The sequence below is a fragment of the Cucumis sativus genome, chromosome 2, assembly GCF_000004075.3.
Source record: "Cucumis sativus cultivar 9930 chromosome 2, Cucumber_9930_V3, whole genome shotgun sequence".
Lineage (NCBI taxonomy): Eukaryota > Viridiplantae > Streptophyta > Magnoliopsida > Cucurbitales > Cucurbitaceae > Cucumis > Cucumis sativus.
The window spans coordinates 21153156-21168727 of NC_026656.2; the positions used below are offsets into that span (position 1 = coordinate 21153156).

Genomic DNA, 15572 nt, shown 5'->3' on the forward strand with positions numbered 1-15572 from the left:
TATACCTCCTAAATTGCACAACAAGAGCAAATGGACATAGTAAATTTATAATATTGTAACATCCAAGTATCAATTAAAATTTATGGTAACGAGGACTTATAAATAAATCTTACTTAAAACATCAAATTAGTTATACTAATATGACCATGATGTTGTAACCAACTCGCATACTTTCTTTTACCACTAGTACTCTTTTATTCTATGTTTGAAAACCATTTAAGTTTTTGTTACTAGTCTATAAAAATAAATCTTATAAATGTTTGTGATAATTTTTTTTGTTATCTACTTTTTATAAATATTTTGGAAAGGCACTTTTTATAAATATTTTCAAAAACCAAGTCAAATTTTAAAATTAATTAAAAAAAAAAGTAGTTTTAAAAATGTTGTTTTTGAAACAAGACTAATACTCTATTAACAACTCAATAAAATATTTATCGTGCATCGTGGGAACAAACAACTTCATTACAAACATGAGGTATAAAAGACATACTTGTAATTTGAAAGTGTTGTATCCAATCAACGATCTCATATAAAACGACATAAATGGAGTGTTTTGAGACTAAAAGTTAACAATATTATTGAAAATAAAAAAATGTTGAACAATGTGTCCAATTGATAACAAAACAAAAAATGAATTTACTAAAAGTGAAAAAGGATAAAAAGAAAATAGAAATTTAAAAACTGCCCAAACAAAATGAGTTTAAAATTATCTAAGTTCAAAAGGTGGAGTTGATATACACAAACACCCCAGGGTTGAATTGTCATGAGATTGTTATCAGTAATCACACTAACTAAAGGTTGAATAATACGATTCAATGGCTATCTTTGAAAGTCCCATTTGAAGTAAAATCGTCAAAACTCACCGCAACGATCTTCAAGACTATCCCATTAGAGTTCCAAAGAACCAAACCCACATCCCTAAAATTTAGGGTATTGTATTTAAAAAGATGCAAACCCAAATAACAAACGAAATAGTTACAAACGACCTCTTAGATTTCATTTTGGTATTGCAATTGGCCTGACTGTTCTAAAGAAAGAAAAATTTGGAAATACTGAAGCAGTTTGAAGAAAAATGTGGAAAGCCACCGGAAGTTGCCGCCCCGTCGAAAGATTTTCCGGTCGATTTCCTTTTCCTTTGTATTACGCTTTAGGGTTCCTTTTGCTAAGGGTCAATTCCGACATTTCATTGGCCAATTTGTTCAAAAAATTTGATCTTGAAAATTGTCCAATACTCTTTTTAATCCTCTTGTCATATTCCCAATAGTTTGTACAGTTGTAAGAAGTACAGAGACAAGAAACAAAGCAAAATCACGTAGTCATGGGCACGAAGACCGCTTTGCTCTCAGTCAATATTCCACCATAAATTATTACTTCACTCCTAAACCTTACTCAAGAAGCTATCCACCCATACCCATCAGCTTATATATTTAAAATCTTAATGTTCTCATTCTTCAGCAATCTGCAAAGATTTCTGATTCTTGGGAGTATCAGTTAGAGGAACCAAAATTCGCAAGTTATTGTTTCTTTGAGGTTAGTCGTTTCAATTTATCAAGAATGTCATTTCTTTTTCACTTTAAGAATTTGGGGTTTTTTGATATTGTTTGAAACTCTGTTTGGGAAAATGTGGGGTAAGGAATGGGTGAAACTGTTTGATGTTTATCATCTCATGGGTTTGGTAGATAAAAATTTACGTTTCTCCCTATTTAGCCTACTTCACAACCGCGGGGGGGCAGTTTTTGGAAATTTTGCCCTGTATGTATGACTTTACAAGAATCAGATAAGTTCAAAAGAATACAAGAAATCTGTTATGGGCAAATATTACTGAGAACTTGAGGATGAACTTCAACACTCAGTTTTCTGGAGTTGTTGATAGAACGGTTTTTTATTATTGTTTCATTATTTTATTTTACTTATGTATTCTGTGCTCATCAACTTAAGATTTTGTTTATAAAAGAAAACCTCTCAACTAATTTATTGAGTATTATGAGGAATTTAAATTGCCTTCTATTTTTCTCAGTCAGAGAAATAAATGGGGTCAGAAGAAGGTGAAAAGATAGTGGTAACTCAAGTCAGCTTTGGCGGATTTGACAGTGATGTTAAAGCTAGAGATCTTATGAGTTATCTGGAATCTGAGATTGGGCTTGTGGACAGATGTAGATTGAAAACTTCATGGACTCCTCCAGAATCGTACCCAGATTTTGAAGTCAGCAATGTTGCTAATGTTATAAAATCTGATGATTACAAGAAGGTGGTGCCTCATGCATTTGTACATTTTGTCTCACCTGACTCTGCTGCTGAGGCTCTACATGCTGCAGGTCGTGGTGAGCTTATTTTTAATGATAAATTGTTGAAGGCGAGTTTGGGGCCTGAGAGTCCTTTTCATATAAATCAGAGGCGAAGGACTAAGGTTCCCTTTAAGTTATCTGATGTGCAAGTTGATATAGGGAACTTAACTTGTCATGATGGGTTTTCAGTTGCTTGGAGAGGGCCTTCGAGTGGAATGGATTTTCTAGTGGATCCCTTTGATGGAACCTGTAAATTTTGTTTCACGAAGGATACTGCATTCTCTTTTAAAGATAACAACAAGCATACATTTTTGAAGTGTGATTACAAAATGGAGTTCATAGTGAGGGACATTAATCAGATCACAAGATATACGGATACTTCATGTTATGTTATTCTCTTGCAGCTTACAGCATCACCCTGCATTTGGTATAGAACAGCAGATGATGATATTGCCAAATTAGTTCCATATGATTTGTTGGACGATGATGATCCATGGATCCGGACAACAGATTTCACGATTAGTGGAGCTATTGGTCGTTGTAATACTTTCAGAGTTTCAGTCCCACCCCGCTATGGCATCAAGCTGAATAATGCCATGAATTATTTAAAAGAACAAAGAGTGCACCAGGTCTCCCTCAACCGGCCTCCCAAGATCCTGAATGAACCAGATTATGGTGTGCAAATGACTGATCACTTCTTTTGCATCCTTTATAAAAAAGACATATCCTTTGAGATATTATTTCTGGTAAATGCCGTAATGCACAAAGGGATAATCAACCAGCACCAAATGTCTGATAGATTTTTTGATTTGCTAAGAAACCAGCCCAATGAAGTTAATTTGGCTGCTTTAAGTCATATTCATGCTTTTAGACGTCCTGTATTGGATGCCTGTAAGAAGCTAAAACTTGTACAAGAATGGTTGTTGAAGAACCCTACACTTTTGAAAAGATCTAAAGAGCTGGTAGATATTGTTGAAATCAGGAGACTAGTAATAACTCCTTCAAAAGCATATTGCTTTCCACCTGAAGTTGAACTGTCCAATAGGGTTTTGAGAAGATACAAGGATGTTGCCGATAGGTTCCTCAGGGTTACCTTCATGGATGAAGGCATGAAGAAAATCAATTCACACGTTTATACCTATTATGTTGCCCCTATAGTAAAGGAAATTACTTCAAGCTCCTTTCCCCAGAAGACTAAAATATTTGCAAGGATGAAACATATTCTGAAACATGGATTTCACTTGTGTGGTAGGAAATACTCCTTTTTGGCGTATTCATCCAACCAACTGAGGGACCAATCAGCTTGGTTTTTTGCTGAATGCAAAAGTATAAGTGTTGATGCTATTTTGGGTTGGATGGGAAAATTTACCAATAAAAATGTTGCAAAGTGTGCTGCTAGAATTGGTCAGTGCTTTTCATCTACTTATGCAACAATTGAAGTTCCAAGAAACATGGTCAATCATGATCTTTCTGATGTTGAGAGGAATGGATATGTTTTCTCTGATGGGATTGGAACCATTACTCCTGATCTTGCGCAGGAAGTTGCAGACAAACTAAAAATGGATGGGAGCCCGCCCTGCGCTTACCAAATTAGATATGCAGGTTACAAAGGTGTTGTTGCCACTTGGCCATCCAAGAAGGACGGAATCAGACTTGCTTTAAGGCCAAGCATGAATAAATTTGAATCAAATCATAGAATCTTGGAGATCTGTTCATGGACTAGATTTCAGCCAGGTTTTCTTAATAGGCAGATTATAACCCTCCTTTCTACACTAAGTGTCCCTGATGAAATTTTCTGGAGTATGCAGGAGACTATGATTTCAAAACTGGATAGAATGATCACCGATACAGATGTGGCGTTTGAAGTTCTCACTGCATCCTGTGCCGAGCAAGGAAATGCAGCGGCAATTATGTTGAGTGCTGGTTTTGAACCTCGAACCGAACCTCATCTAAGGGGCATGCTAATGTGTATAAGAGCAGCACAGCTGTGGGGCCTTCGGGAAAAAGCAAGGATTTTTGTTACTGAGGGGAGGTGGTGTATGGGGTGTTTCGACGAGAGCGGCGTGTTACAAGAAGGTCAATGCTTCATCCAAGTATCCACTCCATTGCTTGAGAAGTGTTTCTCCAAGCATGGGTCTCTCTTTGCTGAGACAAAGAACAATCTTACTGTAGTAAGAGGGACTGTAGTCATAGCCAAAAATCCGTGCCTTCATCCAGGAGATGTGAGAATTCTTGAAGCAGTTGATGCTCCCGAGTTGCATCATTTGTACGATTGCCTCGTGTTTCCTCGAAATGGTGAACGGCCCCATACCAATGAAGCTTCTGGAAGTGATTTGGATGGGGATCTCTACTTCACTACTTGGGATGGAAATCTTATTCCACCTAGTAAAAAAAGTTGGCCACCTATGGAGTATGCTCCAGCGGAAGTAAAGACTCTTCAACGTAAAATTACTCGATGGGTATTGTCCTCCAATTCAACTTTTTTTACCCTATGGTTGTTCTTCATTACCTGCATGCATTATTCTTTAATTCTTCCTGGACTCTTAAATAACTTCTTTACATGAACTAGAATGCCTACTCTGTTTCTTTTATTATTTATTGATATTCTTTTTTCTTCATTATTTCTTCGTATTTATCTTATCTTATCATTTTATTGTATTTATCTTATCATTTTATAGGATATAATGGAGTTCTTTGCGAAAAATATGATCAATGAGAGTCTGGGGACGATATGCAATGCGCATGTTGTTCATGCTGACCGCAGCAAGCATGGAGCTTTGGATGAGAACTGTATACAATTATCTGAATTAGCTGCCACAGCTGTTGATTTCCCCAAGACAGGGAAGCTCGTGACCATGCCTCCCCATTTAAAACCAAAACTATATCCAGATTTTATGGGAAAGGAAGCTACTCAATCATACAAGTCCACCAAAATTCTAGGAAAAATGTACCGCCGAATTAGAGATGCATATGATGATGATGATATGATCACATCACGTGAGCTAAATTTTACTCCTGGCGATGTCCATTACGATGTAGACCTCGAAGTGGCAGGAGCAGAAGATTTCATTGCAGAAGCATGGGATCAAAAATGCTCATACGATGGTCAGCTGAGCGGTTTACTGGGACAATATAAAGTTAATAGGGAAGAAGAGATTGTCACTGGACATATTTGGTCCATGCCAAAGTATGTTAGTAGGAAGCAAGGAGAGCTGAAGGAGAAGCTTAAACATTCTTATAGCACTCTTAAGAAAGACTTCAGGCAAGTTTTTGAGAATCTTGGGCCAGAGTTTGAGCAACTCACTTGTGATGAAAGGAATGCACTGTATGAAAAAAAGGCATCTGCCTGGTATCAGGTGGCATACCATCCAACTTGGTTGAAGAAATCATTGGAGCTGCGAGAACCCGACGCTCCTGAGGCCGTCCCGATGTTAAGCTTTCCTTGGATTGCTGCCGATTATCTTGCACGAATCAAAATCAAATGCAGGCGGACGAAAAGTTTTGACCCAACAAAGCCGATTAACTCTTTGGCAAGTTATCTCTCTGATCGAATGTGAACATCCGAATGGCTCTCGCACTTTTGTAGCTGATTTAGATAATCTGGTTGCAAGACCACTCTGCCAGTATAGAACATGATTGTTATGTAAACTTGTTGTAGCTTGTAATGTAGCAGTAGCAGTATCGGGTTGGATTGTACTATAAATTTCGAGGTGTTCCTTGAAACAATATTGTCATTTATATTTCTGAAGATTCAAAATGTTTGTATTAAAGGGGTAAACTATTTTTTCCTTTTTTTTTCTTTCCTAACGTTTTTGAACTTTTCTTTGCCAAAAAAATAAATGCAACCTATAATTCACTCAAGTATTGCTCTTTATTTGCGATCAACATGTACAAACTAGCTGCAATTTTATAGGATTTAATCTAGAGTATGACAAGCCAATGTGTGTCAAGAAGCAAATGTTTGTTAGTTTTGAAATGAGTGATCTGTTGAGATCCTAACTCTCATTATGCTCATCATCGCACCATCAAAGGCTATAATTTTCGTTTAGCATACTAACAAATTTCTTCGTTAAACTTTTTTGAAACAATCGTCAAAAGTTGTTGTGAAATATATATATTGAATTTACACGGTGGAAACGAAAGGTTTTCTGTTAAAACGAGAGAAAAAGAAAAAGAAAAGATGTTTGAAAATTGCAGAAAAGGGAGGGAAATAGAGTTGGAGTAGCAATGGCGGCAAAAGCTATGGGAGGAAGAAGAAAAACCCCAAAACAGGTAATCTTCTCATTTGGATTTCCCCCATCTTCACATTCTCCTAAGAATACCGTTGCCGCGAACCAAAATCTATTCCATCAAGGCTCTTCTCTTTCTTCAATTAAAAATCTATGAAGATGCTCTTCTTCCCATTTCATTTTCCATTTTATATATATGAATCTACGCCGTCTCATATGGAAGAATATCCGAGTTTTCCTGTTTTTTCGACGTATTTTCTGGGAAAAGCAGGAATCCTTTTCTCTTTCATCTCTGTTGCAAGAGGCAAATGCCACGCTTGCTTCATGGGACGCTGCATGCCGATATATATGAAATCGACAGGCTTCAAACTGGATTTCCTGTTTTCTGCGGGAAGGTATGCTTCAACAAGTTCCGTTGATTTTGATTCTATATCTCATTTTTGTAGAATGTAATTAAAATATATTTCTCTTGTCTTGAACCAAACTTAACAAACAGCATATTCGATTGGTAATGAAATTGTTTTAGATGATGAGTGTTGTCCTCTAAGAAACACTTATAATGGAGAAAACATAGATTATCATGTTGACTTTATACATGCTGAAAATAACCTTGGTTAAATAAACATTTCCATGTCTTTGGAAGAGAAAAGGAGTTTAAGTGAAAAGGACTGGTTTATAAGAAACAAAAGCAGTTTAGTACCCAAATCTCTATGTTTCAAGATGAATTGAATTCCTTTTCAATTCTATTGCAAATTAAAAGAGTTTGGATGTCATTATGGCGTTGGTATGTTATTTATGGTGATGGCTTCATAGTGTGTTCTAACTCTAAGCTTGTTATAATGAGTTCGCTGAATTTATTAGCTGACATTTCTTAGCGTCTTGAGTTTGTTATAAAATTTGGTGTAAAAGATTTGATACGATTTCTTTTATCTGCATTTTTGTGCATTGAAGTTCATCAATAATCTTAATTCTACAAAATTGTATTTACTACATTATTTGCAGTCTCTAACTGAGCTGAATTTTTCATTGCAGGACAAAAGGGTAAGAGTCTTTCTTTGTGAGATTACTTGAAAAAGTCAGGTTTTCATCCAATCCATCAATGCTCTAGTTAATTTTAGATTCATTTATCATATTTTTCCTCATGGATATCCAAGAATTCTGTCTGTTCTCAAACTCCTATGACGTAAATTTATCTTATAACTTAGCATTGGCCTGTGTCCTTTTATCTCTAAAATGTGTGGCTTGATATACTGTGCAAGGTTGATAATTAGAAATATAAATTACCTCTTTCCCAGTTGTGGTCCTGCTATGCTACAAAACTAGAAGAAAAAATTAGTGCAAAAATAAATAAATAAACATGTCAAAAAATGGCACAGGAAGCTGTTCCATTCCTGATATTTGAAGTTTTTTATATTTGTTCATTGTAACAATTGATTAATATAATCATTAGGAGTAAGTTCCGTGATATGATTTCTATGGCCTGTTGGTTCTCTGAGTTTCTTATTTAGATAAAATTTGAATCCAGCAAAAGTATCATTTCCACATAAATTGGAACTAAAACTCTTATGTTCAAAAACCATTAAGCTGGTGACTTTTGGGAAGAATAACCAACAATAAAAGCATCTTTACTGGCCTTACATCTTCCTATAGAAGCTAGTTATTCTTTTAGGACCTCCTCATAATTGGAACTTAAGATCCTCTCTTGATAACTTTTACTTATCCTCACATTTTCATCTTCTTTTCATGTGAAAAGTCGACCAAAAAGTTTCTTGCTGGAGTGAAGAGATGCATCCTTTGTCGTCCTGAGGTATGTAAATTTTCGGTGAATGTAGCATTGTTTCGTGTCTTATCCTTTAACTGGGGTCTAATTTTTTGTTTGTCATTTCTTTTCTATATTCACTCAATATGGAGATTGTTGGATCTCGAATGTATGCAACAGTCGATCTTGATAAGGCCAGAGTTGGTCGAACGAGAATAGTGGATCAGCCATACAATCCTCATTGGAATGATCATTTTCGTATATATTGTGCTCATACAGTGTCACATATTATATTCACAGTTAAAGATGGAGATTTCATTGGTGCAACATTAATTGGAAGAGCTTATGTGCCTGTTGAGGAAATCATCAAGGGATTTGTATATGAGAAATGGGTTGACATATTAGATGAAGACGGTAAGCCTTTATATGGTCGTTCTAGAATCCATGTAAAGTTGCAATTTTCAAGTGTTAATGAAGACAGGAATTGGTCCCGAGGAATCTTGGATCCGAATTTTGAAGGTGTACCTTTCACATTCTTCAAACAAAGATGGGGTTGTAAAGTTTCTCTTTACCAGGATGCCCATGTTTTAAACAACTTCCTTCCTCGGGTTGGTTTGTCAGGAGGGAATTTTCATGAAGTACACAGGTGTTGGGAGGACATTTTTGATGCAATTAGCAACGCGAGACACTTGATTTACATAACTGGTTGGTCTGTGTATACAGAAATAACTTTGATCAGAGACCGAGAAAGAAGACAAACAGGAGATGATATTACTCTGGGACAACTGCTAAAGAAGAAGGCAGAAGAAGGTGTGACCGTTTTGCTTCTTGTTTGGGATGACAGGACTTCCATTGAAGTGTTCAAAAGAGATGGTTTGATGGCAACTCACGATCAAGAAACTGCAGAATACTTCAGGAACTCGAAGGTACGTTGCGTTCTATGTCCACGGAGACCTGATGTAGGCAGAAGTACGATTCAGGGGTTTGAGACTGATACCATGTTTACTCACCACCAAAAAACAGTTGTGCTTGATAGTGAAATAGTTGGTGGAGGAACAGAAAAAAGAAGGATCATCAGTTTTGTTGGTGGCATTGATCTGTGTGATGGGAGATACGATACACCGCAGCACCCTTTGTTTTCAACTCTAGATTCAATCCACTATAACGATTTCCACCAGCCGAACTTTTCAGGCTCTTCAATTAGGAAAGGTGGTCCTCGAGAACCATGGCATGACATCCATTGCCGCCTAGAAGGGCCTGTTGCTTGGGATATTTTGTACAATTTTGAGCAAAGATGGAGAAAGCAAGTTGGAAACAACTCGTTGATTCCAATGCAAAAGCTCGAAGAAATCATTACCCGCCCAGTAATGGTTTTACCAGCAGACGACCCTGACACGTGGAGTGTTCAAATATTTCGGTCTATTGATGGTGGTGCTGTAGATGGTTTTCCAGATACACCCGAAGTTGCATCCAAAATGAACCTTGTAACTGGAAAGAATAATGTTATAGATAGGAGTATTCAAGATGCTTATATTAATGCTATTCGCCGAGCAAAAAAGTTTATATACATTGAGAATCAATATTTCCTTGGAAGTTCTTATGGTTGGAAAGCAGCTGGTATAAGGGTAGAAGAAATCAATGCTTTGCATACTATTCCCAAGGAGATATCACTGAAGATTGTAAGCAAGATTGAAGCCGGAGAGAGATTTACAGCATATGTTGTGATTCCAATGTGGCCAGAAGGTATTCCAGAGAGTGCTTCAGTTCAAGCTATATTAGATTGGCAAAGGAGAACATTAGACATGATGTACACAGATATAGCTCAAGCCCTTCGGAAGAAGGGTCTTGATGCAAATCCTAGAGATTACCTGACATTCTTCTGCCTTGGCAATCGAGAGAAGAAGAGAACTGGAGAATATATACCACCAGAGAAACCAGAGCCCAATTCGGATTATGCTCGGGCTCAAGAGCACCGACGTTTTATGATCTATGTTCACTCCAAAATGATGATAGGTAAGCTTAAGAGATTGACTTCTCTGCATCAGAACTCATTGAATTGACCTTCCTACTTGAAACATGATAGAAAAATCTGGGTTTCATTGCATTACACCTTACCAAGCATTCTTATTTTGACATTTCAATAAAGGTATGTGATTATTTCTCTGTTTCATTTGTTCTCTGAATTTTAGTTGACGATGAGTACATAATTATTGGATCTGCCAACATCAACCAAAGATCAATGGATGGAGGAAGAGATTCTGAGATTGCAATGGGGGCTTTTCAACCTCGTCACTTGGCATCCAGTGAGCCAGCGAGAGGTCAAATCTACGGCTTCAGAGTGGCTCTATGGTACGAGCATCTTGGTCTGTTTGACAAAGTCTTCCATAACCCAGAGAGTGAAGACTGCATCCAATTCGTAAACAAGCTCGCTCAAGAGAACTGGCAATTTTACTCGGACGATACCTACGATGGCGATCTTCCTGGCCATTTGCTTTCCTATCCCATCCAAGTAGGCCCCAACGGATCGGTTTCGGCGCTGCCAAAGTTTGAATTTTTCCCTGACACGAAGGCTCGTGTTCTTGGCCAACTATCCGAGTATCTACCCCCAATCCTCACCACTTGACGACATGTCGTGATTTAATCATCTCGTCGTACCTAGGATTGATTGGTCAAAAGATGTAAATATGTTGTGTCGGTAAAGATTTGATCTTTTGATGACTTGATTGATGTTAAATTGTTTCATTATTCTCAGAACAAAAAGGGAAAGTAAGAAATTGGAAAAATGCATACATACAGAAGAGAAATGGGTCATTATAAGAAAAAAGAATAACTTTTATAAACTTCAAATATTGGAATATATTCTCAACTTTGACCTGCGTTTTACTCCTTTACCCTTCTTTTGTTTTTTGTTTTTTGTTTTTTGTTTTGTGGTTTTTGTTTTTGTTTTTGTTTTTTTTGCTTTTCCCTCTTACCATTGCTGAAGAACATACCAGATTAGAAAATGGACAATGAATTGACTCTGTTTTCCACTTGGTAAGGAGCCATCCTTATTCAATGGGTTATTTATTTCGACCCTTCTAAAATAATCTTCGACTGTGGACATTATTCGAAGGCTTCTCCCTTTCACGGAAAACACAATCAAGTGAGGTTTGGGGAGTTTACATGATTTTTAACGTCGTAAGCCATAGAGATTGGCCATTGAGTTTTTCAAAGTTGTCTTTCCTTTATTGCTTACTGGTTTTTTTTCGTGCGATTCACTGTGCAGGAACTTTAAGCCTCTCCCCACCAGGATTTAGTGCTCTTCTTCGGACAATTTTGCTTGGAGACGCGTTAATGCATTATCCAGGAATATTTGGCTTGTGCTTTAACAGATTATAACAGATGAGGTGAGTTTCTCGTGTGTTTGCTTATCTCTTCCTTTCTTAATGATCATTTAGAAAAAAAATCCTTTTTGGTCAGTGACAAATTCAAGAGACGACAAGCGATCACTCGGAGTAGCAACGATGGACAACCATTAATTTTCAATCTTTTCTTCTGTCTTTCTGGGGGTGGTGTTTTTTCTTTTCTTTTCTGGCTTTGGATCTTGTAGATCACATTAAAAGGAGGATTTATTGGTCATTTTGTGGTTCTTCCCTTAGCTTGCAGGGTAAACAAATAGAAATGGAAGGATTAGCTTTTCGTGTGTAGTTTAAGAGTATGTTTACTTTGGTTTGGAATCTTTAAATTTTCTTTTTGCTTCTTCATCAAGTAAGGTTGAGAGTTAGTGAACAGGGAACTTCTCCTGCCTTTTTACCCATCATTCCTTTCTTCAAGTTCTGGGAAATTGTTTACGCAGGGGAAACTATGTATTCTAGGTGTTGTCTCCTCAACCGCTTAGAAGGTTGCTCTAGCAAGAATCCATGTTGTTCTTTCTTACAGTTTTCTGGAGAATATATGCGCGCTCTTATTCTTTTGATGGTGGATAAAATCAAGCTTCTTTTCCATGTAAGGATTCTAGTTTAAGGCTTCAATGAGATATGAATCAGATAGAGATATTTTATGAATAATTAAGTTGGTCTTCAAGGGAATTCATTCCTTCTGAAATTGGTACCAAGTAGCCTTTGTTTTTCTAATTATTCTATCTCCACATATATCTTTTCTTTGGGAGTTCGATTCTTCTTCTTCTTTAATTACACTTGTTTGTTTGGAAGATTGGGTGACCAGCTTGATAAAAGGACCAGGGAGATTAGAAAAGGCTCACCAATTGGCTAACAACAAAAAGAAAAATTTATGAAATTCTTTTGAGAGGAAAGAGCAAATCCAGGCAACTAATCCATTAGATGAGTGCCATTCCACATTTTACAGTTTCCTTAAGGATATTTCATTCAATCAATGAAATCGTTTCTAATCCAAAAGAAGAAACATTTTACTTATTCATTTTCAAATCTGCCAGTCCCAGCATAGATGGAACTAACAAACTGACTGATTAGTTTTTTTTTTTTTAATATGATTATATTGTAAGTTTTCTCTTTTTAACACTTGAGCTTATGGACACTACTCATTTTATGCATTCTTTGTTCGACTTTTTTCTTTCCAAAAACTATTTTTTCAACTTACCAAAATTTGGTTAGGATTTACAAAATACTTTTTGGAGTGAACTAAAAATACAAAAAATAAATTAGTAAATATGCTTGACTTTACAAAAAAAAAAAAGAGAGAGAGGAAGTTATAAGTGGGGCTTAGCATTTGAAAGTCGATTTCTGCCCACAATTTTAGCTGTGGATCTCGATGTAATATGCTTTAGAATTGATGCAAACTAAAGTAATTAGTGTATTGAGGCTGCAGTTTTAGTGGTTCCAGAATTTCTTTCAAGTATTTGATTAAATATATTAAAAGAAGCTTTAGCTAAGAAGTTCTTAGAGAGAATGGAATTCTTTACTTTGTGATTTAAACATGGTGTGTAACAGAAAAGAAGGCGTGATGGATGCTGCACTGCATCTGCACTAGGTAATGCAATGGATGGGCCGTCTAAAGGTCTGAGAGTTAAGAACAAAGAAGCAAAGAAACAATGTTTACCAGAAAATTTCCCAAGCTCTAGCACATGTGAAATGGACAACAGTACAGTTTGGTCCCAGAGAAGCATGGCATCAGGCCAAGCACATGATTCTCACAGCAATATTGGGAGCAGTACAGACTTTGTAAATTCTGGTAAGTGCAAAGCCCCTCTGATGTTTTCCTCTGATCTGTTTATGGGAAAAACTTCATTTTTGCTTGTTCCACTGGATTTTCTTTCAATCTTTTCTGTTTGGAATTTGGTTTGTGACTGGGTGATAGAGTTAATTTTACTTGGGTTGGTGTTTGATGGGCAATCTTCTAATCTTGGCTCCTTTTGCGGCGATTCTAACATAACTTTTTCCTTTCGGTTATTTTTTCGTGTGTCATTCCTCCTAGTGCTATGATCATATTGGTATTACTAGTGGTGATTTAACATGATATTAGAGCAAGGTTTCAGATTGAAAACCCTCTAATATTATTTCATTCTCCGTTAATATTGATTTCTACTTGTCAAGTCTTTTATAAGTTTATTGAGCCCACAGGTGAAGAGTGTTAAAGTATATTGATTACTGAGTTTATCAATCTATATCCTGGTTCTGAATAATGTTATGCCCCAACTGCTCTTTTCCGTTTTTTGTGTGGATGGGGGGATTTATCATCTGTTCCGATCTTAGTTTTCTGAGTTTAAGCTGATCTGAATAATCGTGAATGGTTTCAGGACTACTTCTTTGGAATGAGACCAGGAAGCAATGGGTTGGAAATAAAATGTCCGGGAGCCAAAAGCAAGTTCAGGAACCTAAAATAAGGTGGACGAATGACGTCTAGCGTAATAGGAACTGATTCATATTGTAATGGAATTGCAAATGCAAACAAACAGTCCTCTTAAACCATACAAATCCCTTAGCTACATTTGATGGCCTTGAAATCAAATCGTTTGAAGTATAACTTCAGTATTGGATCTTGCTCATGAGACAACATCTACAATAAAAAACTTTTTAGATTTTTCTACCCACGCCTAGCTGTCATTGTGACTTGCACCTTTCTATCACAGATACACTACTAATTCGCATGCCTTGAATTTTTAATCTTTTGCAGCTGGAATGCTACTTACGACAACTTACTAACAACGAACAAGCCGTTCCCTGAGGCCATACCTCTTACTGTAAGTAGTTGTCAGCAGCTTTTACTTGTTATCTAATATATTTTCTTGTGCAGTTCAACAATGGTTGTTCATTTTGCATATGAAATGGCAGGAGATGATAGAGTTTCTTGTTGATGTCTGGGAGCAGGAGGGTCTATATGACTGAGCCTACAATTCAAGGGAGTCTTCATATTGTTTAAATTTGTGCAGCTTGAATTTTTTTTGCTGCCGTTCAATTACGAGCAATCGTTCGATGCTTATAGTATAAATATTACTGTTTATGTTGAATTCAAGCTACCCATTTTGGATCTTTTTCAAGAATGGAATCATTTTGAAAACAGTCTTTTACGTTGAAGTTTTGCTAGATTCGATCTGTCTGGGGCTGGCATCTACTGGCTTTGGCATAATGAACACAGTTTGGGCTCTAAAATTCTTAAGCCCGTGAAGATAGATAAGTCTTGTGCCCAATCATAAAAAAGATTTCAAGGGTATAAAGTGTATAAATACCATTTGTGATGGACTTTTCTTTTTCTTTTTAAGTATATGATCTGCTTAGTAATTTGATGGATGTGCCATTGTTAAGTCATATATTCTTGATCAAAGATGTTAGAAGTTGGAATTTTCACTTTCATTGTTCTAGTTGGATTCAAAACAATATATCTATATACCTATAAATTTCACAGATTTGAATTTTTACATGGATTTTTTTAGACAATGTATTGGTGTTGCAGATATTACATATAGAAACAAATTTTTTTTATTCATGTTACTAAGTATGTATTTCACCCTGAATTTGAATAATTAGAAGAGAACAAAAAAAGATGCTTAATTACAAATTGTTTGACGATTGATTCGACATAGTATTTTTGGGTAATTCTCAATCAATCATTTGAATTCAAACTACTCTAAAGTTAAAGTATTTTAATTAACACTTTTGTTTTTCTCATAATTCTCGATATTACTTACAGACATGAAATTTTTGGAATGAAAAACAAAGTTTTAACCCTGCAAAAAATGGCCAAACACAACATGGAACCATCTAAATTGAGTAATAAGAATAACAATAAACAAAGATCAGAAAACTGAGAATATTAAAAAGTTGATAGAAAGGAAGAATGACAAAG

The 15572-nt window shown here is 36.2% G+C and overlaps 3 protein-coding genes across 8 annotated transcripts; all 3 read left to right on the forward strand.

Moving 5' to 3' along the window:
- Window positions 1–858: 858 nt before the first annotated feature.
- Window positions 859–6080, forward strand: LOC101217108 (RNA-dependent RNA polymerase 6-like). 2 transcript variants are annotated; one of them, XM_011650266.2, is made up of 3 exons: window positions 859–1530; window positions 2018–4744; window positions 4964–6080. In XM_011650266.2, the coding sequence occupies exons 2-3, from the start codon at window positions 2030–2032 to the stop codon at window positions 5840–5842; spliced, it is 3594 nt and encodes a 1197-aa protein (XP_011648568.1). In that variant the 5' UTR covers window positions 859–1530; window positions 2018–2029; the 3' UTR covers window positions 5843–6080. The 2 variants fall into 2 exon arrangements, with proteins under 2 accessions (XP_011648568.1, NP_001267634.1); NM_001280705.1 differs by lacking the exon at window positions 859–1530 and having other exon boundaries at window positions 2030–4744; window positions 4964–5842.
- A 350-nt stretch (window positions 6081–6430) lies between these two features.
- On the forward strand, window positions 6431–11659 carry LOC101207900 (phospholipase D alpha 2). Of its 5 annotated transcripts, none has more exons than XM_031881345.1 (6): window positions 6431–6909; window positions 7547–7555; window positions 8268–8321; window positions 8426–10286; window positions 10463–11450; window positions 11539–11659. In XM_031881345.1, the coding sequence occupies exons 1-5, from the start codon at window positions 6823–6825 to the stop codon at window positions 10894–10896; spliced, it is 2445 nt and encodes an 814-aa protein (XP_031737205.1). In that variant the 5' UTR covers window positions 6431–6822; the 3' UTR covers window positions 10897–11450; window positions 11539–11659. The 5 variants fall into 5 exon arrangements, with proteins under 5 accessions (XP_031737205.1, XP_011649822.1, XP_011649823.1 ...); XM_011651520.2 differs by having other exon boundaries at window positions 10463–11420; XM_011651521.2 differs by having other exon boundaries at window positions 10463–11415.
- A 449-nt stretch (window positions 11660–12108) lies between these two features.
- Window positions 12109–15016, forward strand: LOC101216869. The gene is made up of 5 exons (XM_004138678.3): window positions 12109–12257; window positions 13220–13460; window positions 14026–14113; window positions 14403–14469; window positions 14561–15016. The coding sequence occupies exons 1-5, from the start codon at window positions 12117–12119 to the stop codon at window positions 14612–14614; spliced, it is 591 nt and encodes a 196-aa protein (XP_004138726.1). The 5' UTR covers window positions 12109–12116; the 3' UTR covers window positions 14615–15016.
- The last annotated feature ends 556 nt before the right edge of the window (window positions 15017–15572 follow it).

Bases quoted from the DNA above. Each gene is read 5' to 3' on its own strand.
- LOC101217108 (XM_011650266.2), top strand. From the start codon at position 2,030: ATGGGGTCAGAAGAAGGTGAAAAGATAGTGGTAACTCAAGTCAGCTTT. The intron at 4,745-4,963 runs GTATTGTCCTCC...ATCATTTTATAG, and splicing joins AACGTAAAATTACTCGATGG to GATATAATGGAGTTCTTTGC.
- LOC101207900 (XM_031881345.1), top strand. From the start codon at position 6,823: ATGCCACGCTTGCTTCATGGGACGCTGCATGCCGATATATATGAAATC. The intron at 8,322-8,425 runs GTATGTAAATTT...CTCAATATGGAG, and splicing joins GCATCCTTTGTCGTCCTGAG to ATTGTTGGATCTCGAATGTA. The intron at 10,287-10,462 runs GTAAGCTTAAGA...TCTGAATTTTAG, and splicing joins TCACTCCAAAATGATGATAG to TTGACGATGAGTACATAATT.
- LOC101216869 (XM_004138678.3), top strand. From the start codon at position 12,117: ATGTATTCTAGGTGTTGTCTCCTCAACCGCTTAGAAGGTTGCTCTAGC. The intron at 13,461-14,025 runs GTAAGTGCAAAG...GAATGGTTTCAG, and splicing joins TACAGACTTTGTAAATTCTG to GACTACTTCTTTGGAATGAG. The intron at 14,470-14,560 runs GTAAGTAGTTGT...ATGAAATGGCAG, and splicing joins CTGAGGCCATACCTCTTACT to GAGATGATAGAGTTTCTTGT.